This window comes from Tetrao urogallus (assembly GCF_951394365.1).
Source record: "Tetrao urogallus genome assembly, chromosome: 19".
Lineage (NCBI taxonomy): Eukaryota > Metazoa > Chordata > Aves > Galliformes > Phasianidae > Tetrao > Tetrao urogallus.
The window spans coordinates 10,499,186-10,511,475 of NC_136832.1; the positions used below are offsets into that span (position 1 = coordinate 10,499,186).

A 12,290-nucleotide genomic window follows, 5' to 3' on the forward strand; every position below is an offset into this window, starting at 1 on the left:
TACTGTGAGTTCATTGGAAAGTAGTCATTTATATATTCATTTGAAATTGAATCTGTACAAGAGGACAGAATACATACAAATTACGGGCCTCTGATAACTGTACTGATGTGTTCTTGTGATGTGTCACATTATCACTCTCTCACGGCCACTCATAGAATAAGTCAGGGTTTTGTTTTCTTTCAGTTTGCTTTCCATCTGCATGATGGTATAAGCAGGTATGAATGCCAAGCTGTGAACATATACTGGAAAATCTTTACTCTGTAGTGTGACTTTGGAATACTGTAGAGAACTTATGTTTCAACGGCAAGGTTAAAAAGTTCTGTACAGTATGTAGTCCCAGCAAAGGTCACAAAATCCAGTCAAAGTCCTTTTGAAATCAGCTACCAATTTAGAATTGCAATCTGAGTTTTCGTCTTTAGTGATGAAAGGAATTTACCTTTAATGTAATCATGGCCTCTGGAATAACGGTAAAGGTCATTCTTTTTGAAGCTCTTTTCCTAGATATTGTTAAATACCATTCCACAAGATTTTGAACACAGGGCTCTAAAAATATTTTATTTTTGATTTGGGAATCAGGACCCAAACAGAGCAAGATTATCCTTAATCAATTCAAAAGAATTCAGTTGGATTTTGTGTTTCACAGCATTGCTTTTAAGGAAAGGGGAAAAAATGGTTTTACATCTCTAAATACCAAAAGATAGAGGATATTAGTCTTCACTAATGCAAAACTTTTTCCTCAAAATAATGCAAATTACAGTCAATTCATTATCTTGTATAGCAAAACAGCCAAAACTGTCCGTGGGACCAATTCTGACTAAAACAGAATGTAGATTGATTCATTTTTTCAAAATGCAAAGCCAGCATGAAAAGTCAGGTCTTCATATTGAGGTATGAAAAACATAACTATTGTGTTTAGGAGAATACAGTTAATGAAAGTCTGATTTTGTTTTGTTTTAGAGAATGTGAATAGAAGATTGAGTTGTTAAGGTCTGAGTCCCAAATTGTGAAATTCAGCAATGATACACTGTGGAAAAAGGCACGTGTATGCTATTGTTGCGTGTATTGTAATTTTTGGAAGTATTTTAATCTGCTCCTGGAAAGGTCCTCAGCTACAAGACAATATAAAAAGAAAAATCTTCCCCCAGGGAAAAAATGTCATTCCAGTTGGTCAATTCTGCAGGGGAAAAGCTTCAAAAAATGTAATAACACCATTAAAAGATAACAGAACTTTTATTATCTCCCCATACTTTGATGATAGAGAAGGCAAAGTCACACGTGTGATTGGGATTGTTCACCATGAAGATGTCAAAGAACTATACTGCTGGTTTTGTTGTCAGCCCCTTGGAAAGATATATGTATCAAAGGCAGAAATAGATGTTCACTCGGACAGATTTGGATTCCCCTATGGTGCTGCAGATATAGTTTGCTTGGAACCCGGAAACTGTGATCCAACACACGTATCAATTCATCAGTCTCCACATGGAGATATTGACCAGCTATCGAGGTTTGAAATAAAAAACCGCAAAGCAGAGCCCTTCTCTGCTGACTTTACAGTATGCATCTCTGCCATGTTTGGAAATTACAACAATGTCTTACAGTTTATACAGAGTATGGAAATGTACAAGATTCTTGGGGCACAGAAAGTGGTGATCTACAAGAACAACTGCAGCCAGATGATGGAGAAAGTCCTGAAGTTTTATTTGGAAGAAGGAACAGTAGAGGTAATTCCGTGGCCAATAAACTCATATCTCAAGGTTTCTCCTAAATGGCACTTTTCTATGGATGCAAAAGACATTGGCTACTATGGACAAATCACAGCTCTAAATGACTGTATATACCGCAACATGCGGAGGAGCAGGTTTGTGGTTCTTAATGATGCTGATGAAATAATTCTTCCCCTTAAGCACTCAGACTGGAAAACAATGATGAGCAGTCTTCAGGAGCAAAATCCTGGAACTGGTGTTTTTCTCTTTGAGAACCATATCTTTCCAGAAACAATTACCACTCCCATGTTCAACATTTCATCTTGGAACACTGTGCCAGGTATTAACATACTACAGCATGTTCACAGAGAGCCTGACAGGAAAGAGGTTTTCAATCCTAAGAAAATGATAGTTGATCCAAGAAAGGTGATTCAGACTTCAGTCCACTCTGTCCTACGTGCTTATGGGATGAGTGTGAATGTTCCAATGGATGTTGCCCTCGTTTATCACTGTCGCGTGCCCCTTCAAAGTAACCTTCCCAGAGAATCTCTCATCAGGGATACGACATTGTGGATATATAACTCATCATTAATCATGAATGTTAACAAAGTTCTCTATCAAACAGTACTGTAAGCTCAAAAGTGAAACTTTGTCCACAAAAATCAAAGTTGGGGAGTTGCCTGTGCCCCAGGGAGGCATAGGATATCATTCAAAGATCACATTAAAATCTCTTGCTTGTGTGTTTTGGGAGAACAATCCCTTTATGTACAGACCAAATGTACATGCATTCTGTCTGTGAATTGTAGGAAGGTATCAGGATCATAGAATCATAGAGTGGCTTCAGCTGTAAGGGATTCCAAGGGTCAAGTTCCAACCCTCCTGCCGCAGGCTGTGCTAACAACTTCTATATCTGGTAGTAGACCAGGTTGCCTGGAGCTCCATCCAACCTGGTCTTGAACACTTCCAGGGACTGAGCATCCAAAGCCTCTTTTGGCAGCCTGTTCCAGTACCTCACCACTCTCTTGGTAAAGAACTTACCCCTACATCCAATCTATAACTTTCCTCTTTGAGCTTAAAAGCATTCCCCCTTGTCCTATCACTATCTACCCAAGTAAAAACTTGATCCCCCTCATTTTTTATAATCCTCTTTTAAATACTGGAAGTCTGCAACAATTGTCTCCTTGCAGCCTTCTCCAGGCTGAATGAGCCCAGCTCTCTCAGTATGTCTTCATATGGGAAGTGCTCCATTCCTCCAGTCATCTTCACAGCCCTCCTCTGGACCCTCTCCAACAGCTCCACATCTTCCCTGTACTGGAGGCCTATATGGGAACTACTGAATCATGGCCTGAACCTCTGATTGACCACCTGAGGCGAGCAATGAGTCATCCCTGGGAGCACAGGTGAAGGCAATTCACCTGTGCTATGGGAAGGGGAGCCTTGCTCCACCTCTTCTAGATCCCATTTAAATGCTGACTATCACTGGGGAAGGATCTCTTTTGGAGATTGTTTCTTTTGGAGTCTTCTCAGCAAGCCTAGGATAAGGGTAAGCTTTCCATCCATTCTTCTTTAGGATGGTCACCTGTTTAGCCTAACTTTTTTGTATGTTTCTTAATTATAATGTCAGTATATTGATTGATTATACAGGGCCCCACACTTGGTTGCAGTATTCCAGATGGAGCATCATGAGGGCAGAGTACAGAGGGACAGTCACCTCCCCATCCCTGCCTGCCACCCCTCTTCTGAAGGATCTCAGGATACTATTGGCCTTCTGTGCTGCAAGAGCACACCTCTGGTTCATGATCAGTTTTTCATCCACCAGGATCCCGAAGTCCTTCTCTGCAGGGCTACCCTCAAGGAGTTCTTCTCCCAGTCTGTATATGTATCTGGGACTACTCCAACCCAAGTGTGAAACTTTGCACTTTGCTACGTTGAACCTCATTAAGTTCATGCAGGCTCACCTTTGAAGTTTGTTGAGGTCCTGGATGGTGTCCCTTCCATCTGTGTCAACCACAGCACTTGGCTTGATGCCCAAGGGAGCAATTTTCAAAATTGAAAAAAAAATTATAATTGATCCAAGAAGGGTGATTGAAGGCTCCATCCACTGTATTCTAGAGATGTTTGCATGTGGCTGGGAAGAGCCCAATGATATTGTTACATAACATTGCAGAAAAGCTTACAAATCAAATTCATAATATAATTCTCAACAGGGATGTATCATTTTGGTGATGTAATATACATCTTTGGCTGTGAAAGTGAAACTTACTAAGTAAGTTAAGAGTTTTAAGTGCAGCAATGAAATTTAGAGTTCTTGCAAGAGACATTTAATGCTATGTTCTCTGTAACATGCAATCATGAAGGTAATCTGTCTACCAGAAGAAGAAAACTAAAATGTATGGAACTCAACATTACAAGTTAGTGTTGCAGATCCAGCATGAATGTAAGATACCAGCACAATTTTACTACAGGAATGATTCAGCTAGCAACTGCTGTGTAATTTACTGGTGCAAATTACTAGACTTCATCATTATGTAATGATCAAATTTCCCTTCACTTAAAATTTATTAGTGTTTGTTTTGGCAGTTTGGTTTTTTTTTGTTTGTTTGTTGTTGTTTTTTATATTTCTCTATTTTACACAAGATAATTACATATCTGACTGTCTCTGGGGTGAAGTCCACAGTTTTCTCCGACACAACTTGGCTCCACTGTGATCTCTACAGTACTTCGTGTGCTATTTGCTCGTCATCTCTGTGTGCTGATGAGTGAGCATGTCCCCTTGCACGGCTGCTGGATCGATGTGAGCGGGCTCGTGCATTGCACGAAGGGCTCTGCCGTACGGCAGTTCGGTGGTCCCGTTCTGCTTCCGGATCGGTTTTGGGCCGAGACACGAGAGACGTCACTCCGCCTCGCGCTCCTGCCTAGGATCTCCCCGACGGCTGCATCGGGAACCTGCGCGGGCGGCTGCAGCGAAGACGCTTCGCTTTGCGGCGTCCCAGAGGCGCGAGCGAGTTCCTCGCCGCGGCCCGGCTGGCTCTCGCGGGGGGCTACGCCAGGCCGCGCCGTCACGCTATGACTCAGCCCCGGGCGAGGGGTGCATGAGTACGGGAGAACGGCTCCACCCGGACCGGCGGGGGTGAGCGCGCAGGAGCGAGAGCAGCGCGGGTCCTTCTGGGCCCCGCAGGGCGGAGCACGTGGTTCCGCAGCCGCTCGCAGGGCGTCCCGCGGCCGTAGCGCTGCCCAAGGCACTCGAATCCCAACTACGGCCGCCACCGCCTTCCCCAGCGGCAGGTGGCAGGAGTGGGCGGCCCCGACTTTCCTCCCTCTGCGGCAGCGGAGGCCGTGGCGGAGCCGGCACAGAGGTACTCGGTGTAGCTGCTGCTGTTGGTGATGCAGAGTTAGCTCGGGAGGGGCGCGAGGGCTCCCCTTCTGCTCTCGTATCCGCACGAGGCTCCGACGGCAGCAGCGCCGCTGCAGTGGGAAAGGCGAAGTCGCGGAGCGGTGAACGTGGGGCGCGGAGAAGGGTGCGCTGCTGCCGAGACGTTCGTCAGTTGGTTCTGCCGCGCGGTAAGGGCTTCTGTCTTTAGGTTCCTGTACGGGATTCTATAATGTGCACCACTTGGAAAAGGGACTCGTTCACCAGGAGCAAGGCTATTGTTTTAGTTAAAGAAACAGCAAATAAGAAAGATGATAGTCCTGTTTTGGGGATACTGTTGCTAACATCTGAACGGTATGTTTTAAATATTTGATAATCATAAAAGACAAATTTCTAATATATATATCTCTGTTCGAAGAAACTCCAAGTGTGGGAGTGTAATTTTACATTTAGAGAATGCATAACTTATTGAGAGAACAGTTTCAGTGTGTTGTGGTTAACCCTGATAGGCAGCAAAGCCCCCCGCAGATGCACTGTTACCACATCTCCACCCTCCCTCGGCAGAGGATGCAGAAGTGGAAAGGTAAAAATGAGAAAACATGGGCTTAGCCATGTTAAAGGCAGTGTTACGGATAAAGCAAAACTTCCTGAATAACCAATAAGGAATTCATTTGCTACTTCCCATCATAAAGCTACTGTTTAGCCATTTGCAGGAAAGCAGGGCTTCATCATGAGTAACAGTTACTTGGGAAAACAAACGCTATAACTGTGTTCTCCCCTCTGGTCTGCTTTGGGGCAGCCATCCCAGCTGCCTTTACTCCACATTTCTTGTACACCTCCAACTGACTGCTCACAGATGCCCAAGGTGAGAATCAGGAAAGGCCTCAGCTCTGTGTCAGTGCTGTTCATGAGTAACTAAAACATTTTGTTACTAACACTGTTCCAGTCACAAATCTTATTTGCTACAATGAAGAAAATTAAATCTCTCCCAGCCAATACTGATACAGATTATAATTTGAAGTGACAATATTAAATGTTGTTGTGAAACTTTTGCTGGTCTGTTTCTGTCCAAGATTGCAAAGCCTATTTGTTTACAAAACGAGAAATTGGTGTTTTTTTTGTTTTACAGCAGAGTGTTTATGTGTGTTCCAAGAAAGGTGTGGCTAGGGAAAGGTCATGTTGCAAACTAAGTAGATGATATTGGCTTCTTTGTATTTAGAAAAGAAATAACCAGTTTAATTGTTATAGAACAATATTTTACCAGCAATTAAACACCAGTAATTAAATAATTTAAACCTTCAAAAATTATGCTTCTGCCTTTGATTCATGTAAAAGAGGGAGAACACTGGCATTTCAAAGAGAAGAATTTAAACTATCATCAGATAGTTTAAAAAAAAAACAAAAACTTGTTCAAGATGATGAAATGTTTGTCAATCTTTGAAACTTATTTCAATTTAAACACCAATGTTTTGTGCCATTGCTTTTGGCAAAGCTATAAAGCAGAGAAGAGAGAATGCTATTTATGACGAATAATAAATTAATAAGGCTTTTCACTAATGGTGGACTTGTTTTAGGTAGATCCCAGATAAACCAAATGTTAGCATGTGTAGTGTTGCTGTTCTGTTAATTCTACTGCTACTTTTTGGAGTCTGAAGTTTTGTAATCACCTCTATCAACTGACCCTTTGGAATGCATTTGTTTTGCCCTGACCCACCCTAAGGCTGGAAGGTAGAGGAATAAGGTGAAATTTATTAGAATATATATATAAACATGTATATAGCATGTATATATTAGTGTATATATAAACAATTAGTGTATATATAAACAAACAATGTAGACGTTGTGAAAATACTGAGATGAGCAGCATAAACTGTCTTCAGCTGTCTCAACACTGTATTGAACAAACTACAATGGAAAGATACAATGCCAAGGAGATGTGGAGAGAAATGAATAATGACCTGTGAATGAATGGCTCTTGAACTAAATTAGCGCTTTGCTTGTTAATTGTGGGATATATAGGAAAGATGATGGAAGAGTAGATCTGAAAGTAGAAGTTGTACTGCAAAGGTAAAAACAGCACTCCATTTGAAGGCCAATGCTGAATAATTCCCATCCCAAAATTTTAAGATGAGATAGCGAAGGACCAATGACAGATGTTTAATAAGTGTGTTGTGATAGTAGTGGTACAGCGTGTGATAGAAAGCATATGAGTAATTCATTTGTTTATGAAAGGAAAAAAAAAAAAAAAGATTGAGATGTATGGGAATTCTAAAGCCACATACAGGGCTTTAGAAATTTTTAGAAGGACTACAAAAAACAAACAAAAAACAAACAAACAACAACAACAAAAAAACATTAACTCAATTGACAAGAAATCTTTATTATGAGCTTGCAACAAAGGACAAGCTCAAATGCATCTGACCAATGTTATGCATATGCAAAAAGTATAAATCTTAGCATATATTTAAAAAGAACATTTCCAGTAACTGTAAAGTTTTTTCACTGTCATTTGCAAATATTTCTGATCACCTGTGCTAGAGACTAACTGAAACTTGGCCATTTGCACAAAAGCAATTGGTCAGGAGTGTTTCTTGTAAGATATTGGAACATCCTGTATTGCTTGATGAAAAAGTAATAAAAATGAAGACTGAAAGGAGATATGACTGCAGTCCATTAATGCAGGAGGGAGGAAGAAAGGCATTTTACTCTTAGTAGCAATACTGAAAAAGAACTAACTGGTGCAAAGCAGTTATAATGATATCATTAGATTGATTTAGTATTAAAGCAAATCTGAATCATATTCTATTTGAATTGTAACTGGAATTAAAGCACTAAGCCTGAATGAATTATTAAAACAAAATAAACTCTTTCAAATATGCTGGCAGCATATTTTTGAGGTTTTGAGGTACCAAGTACTCTCTATACTGAGGAAGTATAAATGTACTGTTCCTTGTTAATCTGACATTATATATTTCCTGACTAGATTTCTCTGCTGTTAATCTCAGGAGACGCAAATTCATGAATCGCGTGTCAGGAGGACTATTAATGTCATTTACAAAATAGTTAGGTATTTATTTTCTTCAGCATTCAGTTTTCTGGGGTGTCTTGAGTTCTTTGTTCAGTTCTTTGTCTTTGCTTTTGGAATCTGTTGTTGTTTTGAGATGTCTCTCACACTTCCTCATCAGAACATGTAATTACCTACCTTAATTGAGCTGATAGAATGTTACAGAAAGAGAAACATGCATTACTGAAAACAAACAAACAAAAAAGCACAAGCATATATTTAAAAGTTATTTTCAAATATGCATGTGAACTGCAGGATTAAATTTCCAGAAGAAAACTTACCAAAGTAGCACTAAAATACCCCCCCCAAGTGCCTAGTTTGATTTGCTTGAACAACTCCATATTCAAGTTTGTAATGTAAATGAAATTCTTGGGAGGCAGCTGTGTTCTTTGCGTAAGAGAAGTAAAACTTGTTTCTCAGGTAGGTGTGGTTACTATTACGCACATTACAGAACACCAACCATTTGAAATAGAAGGTACTGGCAAGTGTCTTAGGTATTGTACTAGGATTGTTTTTCCCTCAATATTGTACTATTTTGAACAATTCTTGCTCTTTATCTTAGAGGAAAAAAAAAAACAAAAAACTTGTCTGTCTGCTTTAAAAGATGCTTTCTCTTTCACATGTTCACTTTTTGAAGCACAGTTGAAAAGATGCCTTTCTGTTGTTCATTATTTATAGCCACCAAATGCAAGAGAAATAACAGGTAATAAATTAGTTACGTATTTTTATTGGAGATATGTTGTGATATTTATTTAGTAAAAACTAATTAGCATGTAAGACTGATCAGTATGTTAAGTAATGACATAGTCAAGAAAAATGTTAAATGTTAAGTATGATTTCTGATGCTTCTGACAGTTCTTATCTGAACTTTCTCTGCATATATTAAAGGATGCTAGAAATAATATCATCCTTGGCAAATGAGGCTTTTTAAGTGTTACATTGTAAGCATAGTTCTCTTTGCTTTGATTTTTGAGGAAAGAACAACTGGGGAAATATTTCACATCATTCTAAAGACTTGGTCAAATATTGTTTTCCTATTTAGGAAATTCAGAATCTAGATTGCAATATTTAGAAGTGAGATTATTATTTTTTTTTTTTTCTGGTTGAAAACTACTGAAGCAGGAAACCAGACTCTATGAGATTTTTTTTCAAGCCAAACAGTTAAGTTGCCAGTGATTGCAGGCACTTCCAAAGGTGTGAAGCTGCTGAGTATGATAACTTAATCAAAACTATGGATTAAGGTGTTTAGGTACTTTATTGTTCTTTTTCTTACTTTTCTTTAAATGTGTTAGTATTCTGTTCCATTACAAAGCAGTATTGAGATAGATGCTCTCAAAACAGCATTAGGCGATGTGTGGAATGTGGGGGGGGGGAAAAAAAGATATGAATTATTAGGTTTAATTATTATTTTACAATTGCCTGAGCAATGTGCTTTGGAAAAAAAGTACTGTTAGAGATCTAACGTACATACAGTCAGAAAATACAGGAGTGCAAAAAATGTAAGTGGTTTTTATTATGATGCCTTGGAAAAGAATGGAGGAGGGATTAAAAAAAAATAAGAGAATCTTCCAAAATCTACTATACCGGTGGCAATGCTACTTTTTTTCCCCATGGAAATCTGGGTCTTTTAATGGTGCATTTTGTTGTTTGTTTTTCTCAGCAGCTGTTTCTTTTTCATGCCCGTTAGAAACATTCTCTTCATCTTGCGCAACAGAATCAATTTATTCCATCTTCGTAATTTACCCTAATCTTCCTGCTGGAAGTCAGGGATAACTTTCTTCCACCTGTTTTCTGATCTAACTTCAATTTGAATTAATATGGGGCATGATTCTTCCAAGAATCATTGTGGTACATGCAGGTCTTTAAAGAGACTGCTGCCACCTTAACTTTTATGGATCACATCTGAATTACTAATGATGAATTTGTAAAGGAAACTTTTGTTTCAGCTTCTTTGGCAGAAATTACTAGTTGATAGTGCTATGGGCTACCTGTCAGATGTTAACAGCTGTTAACAAATGAGCGCTGCCAAGAACTTTGGCCTTACAGGTGCTCAGAAATGCCTCTGTTCCCATAGCAGTGGAAGTCCAAGAGCTGATGAACTAATTCTGCATGCATTCCATTTATTTGTCTGCCCCACGTTTGTAGTAAGTCTGGTTCACTTTTGTTTGTATATAATTTACATAAACTCTATTTGAAAAAAACGTTATTAATTTTGGTTTAAAAATTGCTCCCTGATTATTTGATTGAATGTCCTAAAATATTTGTTATAAAACATATATATATGTATTCTTATTCTATTTGATATCAATCTCTGTAATATTCTCTTACAGTACTTAAAGAACCCTCAAGTTGCAGAAATTATTACACACATCTGGCATATTCAGTGTCGCAGACAGTGTCATCCATCCCATTACAAACACTATGTACATCATTATTATTTTTTCATGAAAGCGCAGTAGCTGGATCTTTGATTAAGTCACTTCAGAGTGACAGAGATGTTTCCCATAGCTTTTTTTCAAGTCTATAATATCTCTTATTCAACATGTTCTTTCCTACAGATGCAGCAGCGCAAACTGCGAGGACAAAGACATTTGCATCCATATTTAGATACATTCAAAATGTTGTGTGGCAGAAAAAAATCCTACTTCGCTGGTGCTGTGTGCATTATAACACTAACATCAATGGTCACGTTTTCTTATCTTAGATTACAGAGACTTATTCACCTGCCAAAAATAGTACAAGAAGGTAGTAGGTGTAGAGGGGAAACTGCAAATAGCACAATAACACCATTAAAAGATAACAGAACTTTTATTATCTCCCCATACTTTGATGATAGAGAAGGCAAAGTCACACGTGTGATTGGGATTGTTCACCATGAAGATGTCAAAGAACTATACTGCTGGTTTTGTTGTCAGCCCCTTGGAAAGATATATGTATCAAAGGCAGAAATAGATGTTCACTCGGACAGATTTGGATTCCCCTATGGTGCTGCAGATATAGTTTGCTTGGAACCCGGAAACTGTGATCCAACACACGTATCAATTCATCAGTCTCCACATGGAGATATTGACCAGCTATCGAGGTTTGAAATAAAAAACCGCAAAGCAGAGCCCTTCTCTGCTGACTTTACAGTATGCATCTCTGCCATGTTTGGAAATTACAACAATGTCTTACAGTTTATACAGAGTATGGAAATGTACAAGATTCTTGGGGCACAGAAAGTGGTGATCTACAAGAACAACTGCAGCCAGATGATGGAGAAAGTCCTGAAGTTTTATTTGGAAGAAGGAACAGTAGAGGTAATTCCGTGGCCAATAAACTCATATCTCAAGGTTTCTCCTAAATGGCGCTTCATGCAAGATGAAACACACATTGGCTACTATGGACAAATCACAGCTCTAAATGACTGTATATACCGCAACATGCGGAGGAGCAGGTTTGTGGTTCTTAATGATGCTGATGAAATAATTCTTCCCCTTAAGCACTCAGACTGGAAAACAATGATGAGCAGTCTTCAGGAGCAAAATCCTGGAACTGGTGTTTTTCTCTTTGAGAACCATATCTTTCCAGAAACAATTACCACTCCCATGTTCAACATTTCATCTTGGAACACTGTGCCAGGTATTAACATACTACAGCATGTTCACAGAGAGCCTGACAGGAAAAAGGTAATCAATCCTAAGAAAATGATAGTTGATCCAAGAAAGGTGATTCAGACTTCAGTCCACTCTGTCCTACGTGCTTATGGGATGAGTGTGAATGTTCCAATGGATGTTGCCCTCGTTTATCACTGTCGCATGCCCCTTCAAAGTAACCTTCCCAGAGAATCTCTCATTAGGGATACGACATTGTGGATATATAACTCATCATTAATCATGAATGTTAACAAAGTTCTCTATCAAACAGTACTGTAAGCTCAAAAGTGAAACTTTGTCCACAAAAATCAAAGTTGGGGAGTTGCCTGTGCCCCAGGGAGGCATAGGATATCATTCAAAGATCACATTAAAATCTCTTGCTTGTGTGTTTTGGGAGAACAATCCCTTTATGTACAGACCAAATGTACATGCATTCTGTCTGTGAACTATGGTACCATTTAGCAATCTGTACTGAAATAGAGGCTGTGATGGAGGTGCGTGCCTCTGATAAACGCTTG

At 39.4% G+C, this 12,290-nt stretch overlaps 2 protein-coding genes across 2 annotated transcripts; both read left to right on the top strand.

Moving 5' to 3' along the window:
- Positions 1-1,016: 1,016 nt before the first annotated feature.
- On the top strand, positions 1,017-2,336 carry LOC306953765 (uncharacterized protein; the record flags this gene model as incomplete). The annotated part of the gene is made up of 1 exon (XM_079544738.1): positions 1,017-2,336. The coding sequence occupies one exon, from the start codon at positions 1,017-1,019 to the stop codon at positions 2,334-2,336; it is 1,320 nt and encodes a 439-aa protein (XP_079400864.1).
- Positions 2,337-10,818: 8,482 nt separating this feature from the next.
- LOC306953748 (beta-1,4-galactosyltransferase galt-1-like) lies at positions 10,819-12,051 on the top strand (the record flags this gene model as incomplete). The annotated part of the gene is made up of 1 exon (XM_079544719.1): positions 10,819-12,051. One exon carries the CDS (start codon positions 10,819-10,821, stop codon positions 12,049-12,051), a length of 1,233 nt encoding a protein of 410 aa, XP_079400845.1.
- Between the last annotated feature and the right edge of the window lie 239 nt (positions 12,052-12,290).